The 15,629-nt window shown below is 37.3% G+C and overlaps 1 protein-coding gene across 1 annotated transcript in view; it reads left to right on the top strand.

Annotated features, from left to right (window-relative positions):
- Nucleotides 1-15,629, top strand: part of BBS9 (Bardet-Biedl syndrome 9) — a 469,654-nt gene that overhangs the window by 248,912 nt on the left and 205,113 nt on the right. Inside the window, exon 19 of the mRNA XM_052638544.1 lies at nt 4,868-5,020. Coding sequence (XP_052494504.1) covers nt 4,868-5,020 — 153 coding nt within the window. The remainder of the gene's footprint in view (nt 1-4,867; nt 5,021-15,629) is intronic.

Below are 15,629 nucleotides of genomic sequence, written 5' to 3'. Positions count from 1 at the left end.
ATCCACACACCTATGGACACCTTATGTTTGACAAAGGAGGCAAGAATATACAATGATTAAAGACAATCTCTTTAACAAGTGGTGCTGGGAATACTGGTCAACCACTTGTAAAAGAATGAAACTAGAGCACTTTCTAACACCATACACAAAAATAAACTCAAAATGGATTAAAGATCTAAACATAAGACCAGAAACTATGAAACTCCTAGAGGAGAACATAGGCAAAACACTCTGCCATAAATCACAGCAGGATCTTCTATGACCCACCTCCCAGAGTAATGGAAATACAAGCAAAAATAAAGAAATGGGACCCAATTAAAATTAAAAGCTTTTGCACAATGAAGGAAACTATAAGCAAGGTGAAAAGGCAGCCTTCAGAATGGGAGAAAATAATAGCAAATGAAGCAGCTGACAAACAACTAATCTCAAAAATACACAAACAGCTCCTAAAGCTGAGTTCCAGAAAAATAAATGACCCAATCAAAAAATGAGCCAAAGAACTAAACAGACATTTCTCCAAAGAAGACATACAGATGAATAACAAACACATGAAAAGATGCTCAACATCACTCATTAACAGAGAAATGCAAATCAAAACCACAATGAGGTACAATCTCACGCTGATCAGAATGGCTACTATCAAAAAGTCTACAAATAATAAATACTGGAGAGTGTGTGGAGAAAAAGAGACTCCTCTTACATTGTTGGTGGAAATGCAAACTAGTACAACCACTATGGAGAACAGTATGGAAATTCCTTAAAAAACTGGAAATAGAACTGCCATATGACCCAGCATTTCCACTGCTGGGCATACACACTGAGGAAACCAGAAATGAAAGAGACATGTGTACCCCAATGTTCATCGCAGCACTGTTTATAATAGCCAGGACATGGAAGCAACCTAGATGTCCATCAGCAGATGAATGGAGAAGAAAGCTGTGGTACATATACACAATGGAGTATTACTCAGCCATTAAAAAGGATACATTTCAATCAGTTCTAATGAGGTGGATGAAACTGGAGCCTATTATACAGAGTGAAGTAAGCCAGAAAGAAAAACACCAATACAGTATACTAATGCTCAGCTCATGAATTCCTTATTACCAAATTCAGACTCAAATTGAAGAAAGTAGGGAAAACTGCTAGACCATTCAGGTATGACCTAAATCAAATCCCTTATGATTATACAGTGGAAGTGAGAAATAGATTTAAGGGCCTAGATCTGATAGATAGAGTGCCTGATGAACTATGGACAGAGGTTCGTGACATTGTACAGGAGAACAGGGATCAAGACCATCCCCATGGAAAAGAAATGCAAAAAAGCAAAATGGCTGTCTGGGGAGGCCTTATGAATAGCTGTGAAAAGAAGAGAAGTGAAAAGCAAAGGAGAAAAGGAAGATATAAGCATCTGAATGCGAAGTTCCAAAGAATAGCAAGAAGAGATAAGAAAGCCTTCTTCAGCGATCAATGCAAAGAAATAGAGGAAAACAACAGAATGGGAAAGACTAGAGATCTCTTGAAGAAAATTAGAGATACCAAGGGAACATTTCATGCAAAGATGGGCTCGATAAAGGACAGAAATGGTCTGGACCTAACAGAAGCAGAAGATATTAAGAAGAGGTGGCAAGAATTCACGGAAGAACTGTACAAAAAAGATCTTGACGACCCAGATAATCATGATGATGTGATCACTAATCTAGAGCCAGACATCTTGGAATGTGAAGTCAAGTGGGCCTTAGAAAGCATCACTACGAACAAAGCTAGTGGAGGTGATGGAATTCCAGTTGAGCTGTTTCAAATCCTGAAAGATGATGCTGTGAAAGTGCTGCACTCAATATGCCAGCAAATTTGGAAAACTCAGCAGTGGCCACAGGACTGGAAAAGGTCAGTTTTCATTCCAATCCCAAAGAAGGGCAATGCCAAAGAATGCTCAAACTACCACACAATTGCACTCATCTCACATGCTAGTAAAGTAATGCTCAAAATTCTCCAAGCCAGGCTTCAGCAATATGTGAACCGTGAACTCCCTGATGTTCAAGCTGGTTTTAGAAAAGGCAGAGGAACCAAAGATCAAATTGCCAACATCTGCTGGATCATGGAAAAAAGAAGAGAGTTCCAGAAAAACATCTATTTCTGGTTTATTGACTATGCCAAAGCCTTTGACTGTGTGGATCACAACAAACTGTGGAAAATTCTGAAAGAGATGGGAATACCACACCACCTAACCTGCCTCTTGAGAAATCTGTATGCAGGTCAGGAAGCAACAGTTAGAACTGGACATGGAACAGCAGACTGGTTCCAAATAGGAAAAGGTGTACGTCAAGGCTGTATATTGTCACCCTGCTTATTTAACTTCTATGCAGAGTATATCATGAGAAACGCTGGACTGGAAGAAACACAAGCTGGAATCAAGATTGCTGGGAAAAATATCAATAACCTCAGATATGCAGATGACACCACTCTTATGGCAGAAAGTGAAGAGGAGCTAAAAGGCCTCTTGATGAAAGTGAAAGAGGAGAGGGAAAAAGTTGGCTTAAAGCTCAACATTCAGAAAACAAAGATCATGGATCCGGTCCCATCACTTCATGGGAAATAGATGGGGAAACAGTAGAAACAGTGTCAGACTTTATTTTTTTTGGCTCCAAAATCACTGCAGATGGTGACTGCAGCCATGAAATTAAAAGACGCTTACTCCTTGGAAGAAAAGTTATGACCAACCTAGATAGTATATTCAAAAGCAGAGACATTACTTTGCCAACTAAGGTCCGTCTAGTCAAGACTATGGTTTTCTCTGTGGTCATGTATGGATGTGAGAGTTGGACTGTGAAGAAGGCTGAGCACCGAAGAAGTGATGCTTTTGAACTGCAGTGTTGGAGAAGACTCTTGAGAGTCCCTTGGACTGCAAGGAGATCCAACCAGTCCATTCTGAAGGATTTCTTTGGAACGAATGATGCTAAAGCTGAAACTCCAGTACTTTGGCCACCTCATGTGAAGAGTTGACTCATTGGAAAAGACTCTGATGCTGGGAGGGATTGGGGGCAGGAGGAGAAGAGGACAACCGAGGATGAGATGGCTGGATGGCATCACTGACTCGATGGACGCGAGTCTGAGTGAACTCCGGAAGTTGGTGATGGACAGGGAGGCCTGGCGTGCTGCGTTTCATGGGGTTGCAGAGTCGGACACGACTGAGTGACTGAACTGAACTGAACTGAATGCATATATATGGAATTTAGAAAGATGTCAACGGTGACCTTATATGCGAGACAGCAAAAGAGACACAGATATATACAACAGTCTTCTGGTCTCTGTGGGAAAGGGTGAGGGTGGGATGATTTGAGACATGTATATTATCATGTGTGAAACAGATCTCCTGTCAAGGTTCGATGCATGAGAAAGGTGCTCAGGGCTAGTGCCCTGGGATGACCCAGAGGGATGAGATGAGGAGGGAGGTGGGAGGGGGGTTCAGGATGGGGAACACATGTACACCCATGGCTGATTCATATCAAGGTATGGCAAAAACCAATACAGTATTGTAAAGTAATTAGCCTCCAATTAAAATAAATAAATTTTAAAAAATTCCAAGTTTTTTCCCCAATCATGTGTCTTTTCTCCTCAAATGCACTGAAAAATAGGGGAGTTTGGTTTAATATCAGAAATGTAAACCATGTTTGATTTCCAAACATACTAAATATTGTACTTCAGAAGTATTATGACTGTTTTGTAAAGTACCAGTTCACATGATCTGGTTTCATGGAGTGTTCCCTAGGACATTGATCAGTTTCTTTATTTTAATAATGTTAAATTCAAAAATTATGGAAAGAGTTATATGGAAAAGAGTCATTTCTGATTCTCATCCTCCCATTATTCAGTCTCTTTGGATGCAACTTTTGGTGTCCATTTTCTTGTGATCTTTCTAGAATTGTTCTATGTAGTCACAACTATGTTAATGTACAATTTTTTAGAAAAAATACATGCATGATATTCTGTATTTTTTTACTTTGCTTCTTTGAATGCATCTTTGGCTAGCATTGCTTATCTGTACCTAGTGGTCCTCTTGTTCCTCTATTGATAGCAGTTTGATTATTAATATTATCTTACTGTAATAGGAACAGAGCAAATTTTGTAATGAATATCTTTGCATGTACATTACTTTTTGCAAGCACACCTCTTGGAAAAATTCCTGGAAGTGTGATTGCTAGGTCAAAGGCTGTTATTTCTGAGAACAATTTGTATTAACTTCTCTGTGAATCTTGCCTACTTTTCTATTGGATTGGTGCTCTTTTTCTTACTTGTATGTTTGGGTTGTGGTCACTTTTTTTTTAATCAGTTTGTAGGTGCTTTCTGGATATTATGGCAATCACATAGAACTGTTTTTTTTTTTAAGTTAGTAATTTATCAGGGGTGTGTGTGTGTTTGTATATGTGTGACTTTTGGCTTTTGACTTATAAAGATCTGTCTCATGCTAAAATTATTTTAAAAATACAATTTTCTAGTACTTTTGTTTGATTTAAACTTTTGATTCCTCTGCAGTTGATTTTGCTGCAAAGGCTCGGGGAGAGATTATAGAATATTATTCTTTTTTTGCATTGTATATTTAATCAGTTATCACAAAATATTTATTAAATAATCTGTCTTTATTCCTTGGTAAGTGGGCCATTTTTACTAAATTTCTATCTAGCCTATTTCACTGTATCATTTATGTATTCATGAATCAAATATCATACTGTTTTAATTCTCTAAACTCTGTAATACACTTAAATTTCCTCTTTACTCTTTTCAAATTTTTATTGGCATCACCAGTATCCCTACTTTAGACACATTTTTGTTGTGCACATTTAGCCTGAATTAAAGAAATTCTTCATTGTAGTTGCGGATAAATGGTGAAAAATTAGAAGAACTGTTGTCTGAAAGAGCTGTACAATTTCGGGCCATTCAACGTCGGCTGTTAACAAGGTTCAAAGATAAAACACCTGCGCCCCTCCAACACCTGGACACCTTGCTAGATGGAACTTACAAGCAGGTAAGTATAATATCAGTGATAGTTTTCTACTCCTAGAGTCACGTACCAGACTAACAAGGTTAGGTGTTTCTTTCCTGTGTATTATGAAACAGTGAACAGCATACAAGCTTAAGACTCAGAATTTAGTCAAGCTCTGTCACTGTCTAATTATGTGACTTTGAGTAAATTAGAATAGATCCATCCATATTTTACTTTCCAGAGTTTTTGTGAGGATTTTCCATCATTTCTTTGAAGCAGCCAGCATAATGCCAGGCATATAGTATATGCTTGATAAATAGTAGCTATTATGGTTAGTGTGTTTATTGGACAATTCTTGGTACATTCCATAATTATCATAATTCTCAAATTGTCTTTCAGAGCAATTGGATCATACTTTCAGTGTTTTGTCAGCTGATGTTTTAAAGATAGAATTTTGTTTTTAAAATTCTTTGATGTATAGTTGATTTACAATGTTGTGCTAGTTTATGCTGTACAATAAAGTGATTCAGATACCCACACACACACACATTCTTTTTCATATTGTTCTCCATTATGGTTTATCACAGGGTACTTCCCTGTGCTGTAGGACCTTGTTGTTTATCTGTTCTATATACAATAGTTCATGTCTGCTAATCTCAAACTCCCAATCCCTTCCTTCCCCAGTTATCCTCCCCCTTGTCAATCACAAGTCCGTTCTTTATGTCTGTGAATCTATTTTGTAGATAAATTCCCTTGTGTCATATTTTAGATTCCACATATAAGTGATATCACATGATATTTATCTTTCTCTTTTGTCTTGCTTAGTATGATCATCTCTGGTCCATCCGTGTTGCTGTATAACATTATTTCATTCTTTTTTATGGCTGCGTAGTATTCCATTGTATATGTGTACCATATCTTCATTCATCTGTCATTGACCATTTAGATTGTTTCATGTCTTGGCTATTGTGAATCGTGCTGTGAACATAGGGGTATATGTATCTTTTTGAATTATAGTTTTGTCTGGATATATGCCTAGGAATAGGATTGCTGGATCACATGGGAACTCTATTTTTTGATTTTGAGACACCTCCATACTGTTTTTCATGGTGGCTGCACCAACTTACATTACCACCAACTGTGTAGGAGGGTTCCTTTTTCTTTACACCCTGTATACCATTTGTCATTTGTAGACTTCTTTAGTATGGCCATTCTGATGGTGTGAGGTGGTGCCTTATTGTAGTTTTGATTTGCATTTCTTTATTAATTAGCGATGTTGAGCATCTTCATGTGCCAGTTGGCCATGAGATGGAATTCTTAAATAGCCCTTTGTTCTAGCTCAAAAAGACTTTTTTCTTCCTCTTTGAGTCTTTCTTCTACCAATGGTTTATCATTTGCATAACTAGGGTTATCTGAGTCTTACTCTTAAGGTATTACATCTTTAAAAACTATTCAAAATTATCATCTCAGACTTGAAATAATAATTTTTAAAATTGAAATTTCATGGATAAAGCCTCTTCCAGTTCTACTATAAAGAAGTCAGCTTTGATTAACTACATTATGTCTTCTTACATATCTATACAATATCAATGATCCGTTTCAAAATCAGTGTTGATGATATGAATACTCTGTTGATTTTTTTGATTGAATTTTTTGTTGAGATAGTTGTATATTCCCATGCAGTTATAACAAAAAGTACAGCTAGGGAGTTTGCTAGTGGATAAGAATCTACCTGCCAGTGCAGGGGACACAGGTTCGATCCCTGGTCCAGGAAGATCCCACATGCCTCAGAGCAGCTAAGCCCATGAGCCACAACCACTGAGCCTGATTGCTGCAATTACTGAAGCCTGCACGCTCTAGAGTCCATGCTCCACAGTAAGAGAAGCCACTGCAATGAGAAGCCTCTGCACCACAACAAAGAGTAACTCCTGCTGATGGCAATTAGAGATAACCTCCAAGCAGCACTGAAGACCCAGCACAGTCAATAAATAAATAATTTAAAAAGAAACTATAAAAAAATACAGCTAAATTTCACATATCATTTACCCACTTTCTTCCAGTGGTATCATTTTGTAAAACTATAGTATAATATCACAACCAGATTATTGACATTGATAAAATCTGTAGATTTTTATTCAAATTTCCACAATTTTACCTGTACTTATATGTGGGTGTATTAAGTTCTATACAGTTTTATGTAGGTCTGTGTATCCACCATCTTGTGTATTCAAGATACCAAGCAGCTCCATCACACAAGACTTCTTCATGTTACATTTCACTGACAAAAACCCCTCCCCAACACTGTGCTTCCCTACCACATTTTGCTGTTTTTGGAAGAATGAATCAGATATTGTTTTCATAGTTAGCTTTTCTAAAGGGAAGAATCGTGGAGAAGGAAATGGCATCCCGCTCTGGTATTCTTGCCTGGGAAATCCCATGGACAGAGGAGCCTGGTGGGCTATAGTCCATAGGGTCACAAAGTCAAACATGACTTAGTGACTAAACAACAACAGCAACGGCAACAACAAAAAGAAGAAAAATAGCTTATTATGTGAACATCACTAAATATTGATAATATCTTTGCTTCTTGAAATTTTCATGGTTATTTGAAAATCAGTAGCAATTAGAGGGATAGTCCGCAGCAATAGTAGATTTTGGGGAAGAACATGGGGCTTCAAGACCAAAGACCCCTGTTCTGTCACTTATTACTATGTGGCTTTTGGCAATTTCCTTACCTTCCCAGAACTTCAGTTTCTTTAAATAAAATGGAGCACATACTCACTGTCTTATTACAAAGATTCTATTCTATAGTAGATGTAGAAATGCTTGGTACATTGTTCTACAAATACAGATTGCAAATTTCTTCTGTGCTGAAGCAATTATGTGACTCAGATCAGTAAGCACTAATGCTGTTTCTGTTCCAGACTTTTTTTTCTCTCTTAGGTATACTTTTTGTTTTTTTTTTAATGTTCTTCATTTTCTTTCTTTTTTTCCCCTCCTCCTCCTTCTTCATATATCTTTGATGATCTATCTCATTCTTAGGCTTCCTGCCACATCTGCACTTGGAGCTGAAGAATCTTGTCTTTAATGGTGCTTCATTTTGTGGATGCAATGGCAGAGGGATCTTTAAAGGGGTTTGATGAAGATGCTTCATTTAATGCTTTTCATATTTTCTATATAGCAAGACTTTCTTTGTCTTTTCTACATTCTAAGTTCTGGGGTTTATTTTTTTCTGCTTAGGTCTTAAGGGTGCTAGATGTCCAGGAGCTGCTGTGAATTCCAATAAAGTTTTTAAGACAAACTGAGGGTGAAGCCCAAATCTCTTCATAATGAATGAATGTACGTTGCTGAGTTGGCTATAGTGTGAAATAACTGATATGGTATTAATATATTTATTAATGTAATGGAGTCAGTGATGGTATAGTTGTACGGGTTCTGAAGTCAAAGTTTGGCTTACTATCTCTTCATTCATTAATGGTAGCTAGCTACTGTTATTTAGGAACCAAATGTCAGTTTGCCAGGTATAGAGTGGGTAAGGCCAGGATGGGCAGGCAGTATGACTTCTGTGCCCTTGGTGTTTAGCAGAAGCTCTTGGGTGTGTGCATGCTCAGTTGCTTCAGTCATGCCTGACTCTTTGCAACCCTATGGGCTGTAGCCCGCCAGGTTCCTCTGTCTGTGGGATTCTCCAGGCAAGAATACTGAAGTGGGTTGCATTTCTTCCTCCAGGGGATCTTCCTGACCCAGGATTCAAATCCCTGTCTCTTAGGTCTCTTGCATTGGCAGGCAGGTTCTTTACCATTAGTGCCACTTGGTAAGAAACTCTTGGTACTACTAGCTTACACAGTGAAGCCAGTGAACTGAAGACAGTCTAGTCTCCTAGTGACCTGGGATGTAGGATCACGAGGTCAAGTGACTGTCTTCTATGCATCCCAGATTGTTTCATCTGGATGTATTCTTAGAAGGAAGATTTCTTAGTCAAAAAATATTTCTCACTCACAAACACACACACATCATACACACACACACACACGTGCACATACATATTACTTAGCAAAAATGTACTAAATTATAATTCTGCTGGGAGTTTATAAAATAGTCTGTTTTCTAGGTATTATGGTTTTTGATAGTTACAATTCTTAACCTGGTAAGATAATTTTACTGTTATTTTAATCTTTCTTTGCTTACCAGTGAGGCTGAACATTTAAAAATGTTAACTGGACATTTACCTTTCTTCTTTTGTGATTTACATGTGTAAAACCTTTTGGTCAATAGTTTATCAAGTCGTGCAGCTTTTTGTTATTTTGTGTATATTAAGCTAGCAAGCTTTTAGCATACTTTTGTCATGCATAAAAAATACTTTGTGTATGTAAGGAATGTAATCTCTCTTCATATGTAAAATTTTACCAATTTGTCATTTGCCTTTTATTTTTTAGACAAGTAAAATTTACAAAATCTTTGCATAGTAAAATCTATTCCTCTTTTTCCTTCAGACATCACTGTCTAGGAAAGTCTTCCCATGCCAAGAGTACATAAATATTGACTAAGAATTTATTTTAACATTTTTATGCTATCATTCTTTATATATACTTTTTAATCCATCTGGAATGTATTATGCAATTTAGTGGGAATCTGATCTTCTCATCAAAAATAGTGAACTAGTTGTCTCGGCCCCTGCTTATTGTATAATCCTTTTTCTTTTTCTTACTGAGCTGAAATACTATTTGTAACATTTAACAATTTTACTGTATAGCGAACTACTCCAAATCTTAGTGGTTTCAAACAACAACAATTCATTATTGCTCATGAGTCTTCAAATCAGCTGAGCATTTCTGCTGACCTGGGCATGGTTAGCTGTTCTTGTTTGAATTCACTCTTGTGTCTCTGGTTAGCTAGTTGGTCAGGTGGAGACTAGATGTACTTACCTATTTGGCATTTGGCTCACAGTTAGATGGAGTGATTGTGCCACACGTATCTCCTGTGTGGCAGGCTGGCCTGTGCTTGTTCATGTGGTGGCTACAGGTCCCAATATACAAATACTCTTCAAGTCTCTGCCTGGGCTATGTCTCTGGTTCTCCATTGGTTTTGACCAACCCAGATCAAAGGGCTGGGAAAATAAACTCTTCCTCTTTATTGAAGGAGTAAAGGATTGTGGGCGTTTTCACAATCTACCCTAAATTAGCATATAGTAATGGTACCTCAGACGGTGAAGAATCTGCTTGCAATGTGGGAGACCTGGATTCAGTCCCTGGGTTGGGAAGACCCCCTGGCGGAGGGCATGGCAACCCATTCCAGTATTCTTGCCTAGAGAATCTGCATGGACAGAGGAGCCGATGCAGTCCATGGTGTTGCAAAGAGTCGGACATGACTGAATGACTAAGCACAGCACAAATCAGCAAAATGTTTTAAAAGCTAATTTTTGCAACTTTCCTAGCCTTTGAACTTAGGTTTTTCTATATTTTTTACTTTGAAACCTATATTTTTTTGGTTACTAAAATTTCGTTAATTCATAATCAGTGTGGTCTATGGATTCTAGAGATAATTTCTCCTGCAATTAGTTAGATTTAAGAAAACAGAACATCTGTGCTATTTTCAGGCTAGTGCCCAAATACTTGCCTATGTGCTAAGTTATAGTCAGCTGTTTTGGGGATGGAATCTGTTATTTAGTCTCCTGTAAGTCACCGCCATAGTCCTGTCCAAGGTGGGCTTTATCTATGCAGTCACAGAACCCTGTGTTTGGTTTGAATGCTCTGTGGTAGCCATCTTGAAATTCTTAAGATGTTTTGAACATGAGGCCCCATATTTTCATTTTGCTCTGGGTCCCGCCAATAATGTAAGTTGTTGTTGCCCTGTTGGGATTTCTAATGAGAACAAGACAATTAGGAATTCAAATGTAGAGTATAATTCAAAGACTTACTGTTTTTATTACCACTATCCCAAAATCACTTGTAAGTTTCCTTAAAGATGAACAGGAAGGGATGTAGTGGGCTCCTCTGAATAGCTCAAAGGTTTTTCCTGGGACTGGCATCTTGGTTAACTGACAATGAAGTGACAAGGGTTATTGCATTTAAGGTTATCATCTTGCAATTAGTTGTATCTAAGCATGTTGAGGGTGGCAGCCTGTGGGCCATTGGCTTCAAGATGCACCATGAATAGTTATGAATTTTGATGTACAAAGAATTCAGCCAACAACTTTTCTCCCATTTTTAACTGCAAGTTATTTCTTATATCTTGTATCTTTGATTGAATAGAACCCCCAAACCACATCACCACATTATAATTTTAGTAGCATGCCTTTCCTGTATAGTATCTACCTGTCATCATATCAGACTTCACTGGGGCATCTACCAACCCCTCTTTCCTGAGGTCATCCTACTGCTGAGGCAAGGAGAGAGGACTAGCGTGTTCACTCTGGAAAAGCATCTTGTGATTCTTACATGGGAAGGATCTGGTTTCCAATGAATGAGGCTTTTCCAGTTGCTCACCACAATTTCTATACCTTATTCTAGAATTCTGGAAGAGAAGTCTTGACTTTGTCAAAGAACTTTCACCTTTCCTTTCAGCTTTAGAGACATAATGTTGAAAGAAAGTAACTATGTCAAGAGTTTCTTTTTTTCAGCAGTCAGAAACCTGTATTTCCTCATTTGGATAATTATAATACTGCTTTGTCAATCACCTGAATATATTTTTGGAAGACCTAAGAAAGAAAGTATGGGAAAGATGGGAAATTCATGTTTAATGAGGATCTATTGAGTCTGAGGTACATTTCGTTTATTTCATGTAACATAATCATCTTATGTGGGTGGCATTCTTATTTCCATTTTATGGTTGAAGAACTTGAGACTTAAAGCAGGAGAAATCACTTGCTCAGTGTTACACAGATATTAAATCATCTATTCCAAAGTCCATGCTTCTATTATTTCCAGGTGAGACATAGACATCATAGTTTTTCTTTAGCAAATCTGCAGTCAGGCTGATGAAAAAGGAGACTTGTGCAAATTTGTGCATATTTGTACATATTCATGGTGTGTATATGTATATATTCATGATCATTCAATATTCATTTTATATGTACCTATCAGAAAGTCACAAAATCTTCTGGAGAGCCCCCCAAAGTATGTATTACATCTGAAACTTGTGTATAGAGGAAGAGGTGAGTTTGTTAATGTAACTAATGCTGAAGTTCAGTTTCTTGGCCATCAAATACCAGTACTTATTGCACTTGGCAGAAGAGCTTTGGAAAATAAGTTCTCTTTGATGTTGTAAAATTTTCACATGTATTTGTTTGTCAAAGCAGGACTGAATGGTTGAATTGAAATAGGGGAAATTTAGACTTACCCTATAGTTTAGCTTGTGTTTTAATGCTTTTATCTGTACTAAGATTTTTTTTTTCCTCCACTTGAACACTAACCCTCTGTTGTAACAGAGGAAAAGTGTTTACTAAACTAAAAGTTTAATTGTGTCAGATGACATACATGTAATGTAATGACTGATAGTCATTAATGTTCTAGAAAGGTACTTGGCTGATTTTTCTGTTCTGCAAAACTGAGGCTGTATTAGGCACAATTTTAAACAGAGATCCTGTGGTTTCTAATTTGCATTTGTTACTTTTTCTGTGCTTAAGACTTCCTTCCATTCTGTTTATTTGTGTGGTATTGATATATAAAAATCATTTAAAGTCACGCAAAAATCTAAGAGCACTTTGGTCTGTGATTTTAAATGAGCATGATTTTGACTGGTAACACAAAGGAATATGTGATGAAACCATTCAGAGGCCTATTTGCCTCTTTGCATTGGCAAGTAAAAAACAGTATGCTGATAGACTGAGAAGGAAGTATCAGGGATTTGATAATGTGGCTGCATTTTTTCCTTATAACTATTTAGAAGCTAAGAAGTTCTTTCTCTTCCCAAGGAGATAGAATAAACAGATGATAAAGGGAGCAGAGAAACATGTAACCATATATTTGGGATGATTGGGAGAGCTAAGTTTGAAAAAAAATTAAAAGGATGAGATGTTAGTAAAAAGATGGAGTTTGCATATCTTCACCTCATAGTTCTATCCTTGGATGTTTAAGAAAGTAGTTTGCAAAGAAAAAAGACATTCATCAAGTTGCTCATTTATGGTATTAATCATTTTTGTAAGAAATGGTTAATCAGCTTTCTGTAGTTGGAAAATGATCAGATAATTGTAGTACTCTCATTTGATGTGTCTTGGGCTTCCCTGGTGGCTCAGAGGTTAAAGCGTATGCCTGCAATGTGGGAGACCTGGGTTCAATCCCTGGGTCAGGAAGATCTCCTGGAGAAGGAAATGGCAACCCACTCCAGTATTCTTGCCTGGAGAATCCCATGGATGGAGGAGCCTGGTGGGCTACCGTCCATGGGGTCGCAAAGAGTCGGACACGACTGAGCGACTTCACTTTCACTTTCTTTTTCTTATCATTATTTTGTCTCATTATTTTAAGAACTGGAATAATGTGAAACATTTTTAAAAATTGAAAAAAGCAGACTAGTGTATGCTGCTGATGCTCAGTTGTGTCTGACTCCTTATGACCCCATGGACTATATAGCCTGCCAGGCTCCTCTGCCCATGAGATTCTCCAGGCAAGAATACTGGACTTGGTTGCCATTTCCCTTCTCCAGGGGCTCTTCCTGACCCAGGGATTGAATCTGCGTCTCCTATGTCTCTTGTATTGGCAGGTGGATTTTTTTTTTTACTGCTGAGCCACCTGGGAAGATTAATATATAATAACTTACAAATAGATGTAGCTATGATAGATGAGTATTGAAAGATTTGGAAGGAGGTTAAAAAATTGAAAATGATATACATTTGTTATATATGACTTTAAATTCTTAAATAACATTTAAGATATTTAAAATATTAATTATTGTAATCATAATTTGATAAGCACAGTTTTTTCATATGTGAATGTACTTAATACTAGTGAACTGTACACTTAAAATACTTAAGATGGTAAATTTTATGTTCTGTTTTACCACAATTCATAAAATAATAACTTTTTGAAAAATTAGATGTGAGAAACTCCTGGTCTTCATTGGTTTTCTGAGGGAAGTATTTTCTCTCTCCTGTATATACCTTATAAGTTTATTTCTCCAATCTCCTCATGTGTAGAACTTTTGAGTTATCTTGACATATATGAGTTAGTTTATTCCTATTCACTTAAAAGAGAACAATTAGATAACTGGATGGTATACTTGAGTGAATATATGAGTAAGGATGGGCATTATCTTGCTCTGACTGTAACCTCACCAGTTCCTCAGCTAAACTGGAGAACCTTACAGAGCTCTTTCAAAAATGATGCCAATTTTTCCTCATCCAGGTCAGAGTACAATCTGGAATGTAATCTCCAAAGTGTGTTGCTTTTAAGTACATCACTGATGTATTCAATATATGTGTGTGGCTATGTTCATTGGAAGGACTGATGCTGAAGCTGAAGCTCTAAAACTTTAGTTACCTGATTGGAAAAGACCTTGATGCTGGGAAAGATTGAGGGCAGGAGAAGAAGGGGGCAATAGAGGATGAGATGGTTGGATGGCATCACTGACTCAATGGACATGAGTTTGAGCAATCTCCAGGAGATAGTGAAGGACAAGGAAGCCTGGTGTGCTATAGTCTATGGGGTCACAAAGAGTCAGACATGACTGAGCCACTGAACAACAACAGCAGTAGCTATGTTAAAAAGCAAAATGAAACAAGTAAACTTAATTTTGATAATGTGTTTTATTTAACCCTACATACCTAAAGTATGAGTTTGAGCAAGCTCTGGGAGATGGTAAAGGACAGGGAAGCCTGGTGTGCTGCAGTCCACGGGGTCACAAAGAGTTGGACATGACTGAGTGAACGGCAAACAACAACAATCTAAAATATTATAACTTCAACATAAGCAAATAAAAATTATTAATGATATTTAATATTTTTTCACAGTAAGTCTTTAAAACATGGTTTATTTTACCCTTGCAGCATATTTCAAGTGCTGAATATCCACATGTGGCTAATGACTACCTTAGTGAACATTACAGTTCTAGCTACAGATAATTGTTAACTCAATTTTATATTGTTTCTTATAATGTCTCTTTTCTTGATTTTTTTCCTCCTTTAGTCCCTCTAAATTCTTGTTCTTGATAAGACTATCGTTGGCCGTTGATTTTCACTCACATGATGTGAATAGTAGGTAGTGGGAAACACTAAGACTACCAGGAACTACCAGGAACCATTGTTTACATTGTTTGCATAAACCATGACTTCAGGTATTGTTTTTTAAAAAAAGCATCAAATTTTGTGTCAATAGATTTGGGTCCCAGTTCCAGCTCTCTCTGACTCTTTGACTTTGGGTGTGTCACAGCCTCTCTAAGCCTTCGCTTCTTCACTTTCATCTTTGGACTTCCTTAGGACCTTTTTGAGCAGCATCCAGCATGGGGCTTATCTTCTAGTAAAATTCTCAATAAATATTTATTGTGCTGTATAATGATTAGGACAAGGGATTTAGAATCTTTACGTTTCTATCAGTACAGACTTTCAGAAACAAACGGGACCTTTTTGGGTCATCTAGTGCCAGCCCTTAGACTGGGATGTGGTTGTTAGCCAGTCATTTGGTGGATGCTAATGCTAGTGATTTAAGTTACAGGGCTTTGTGAG

Source organism: Budorcas taxicolor, chromosome 4, assembly GCF_023091745.1.
Source record: "Budorcas taxicolor isolate Tak-1 chromosome 4, Takin1.1, whole genome shotgun sequence".
Lineage (NCBI taxonomy): Eukaryota > Metazoa > Chordata > Mammalia > Artiodactyla > Bovidae > Budorcas > Budorcas taxicolor.
This window is presented reverse-complemented; position numbering and strand designations above follow the sequence as displayed.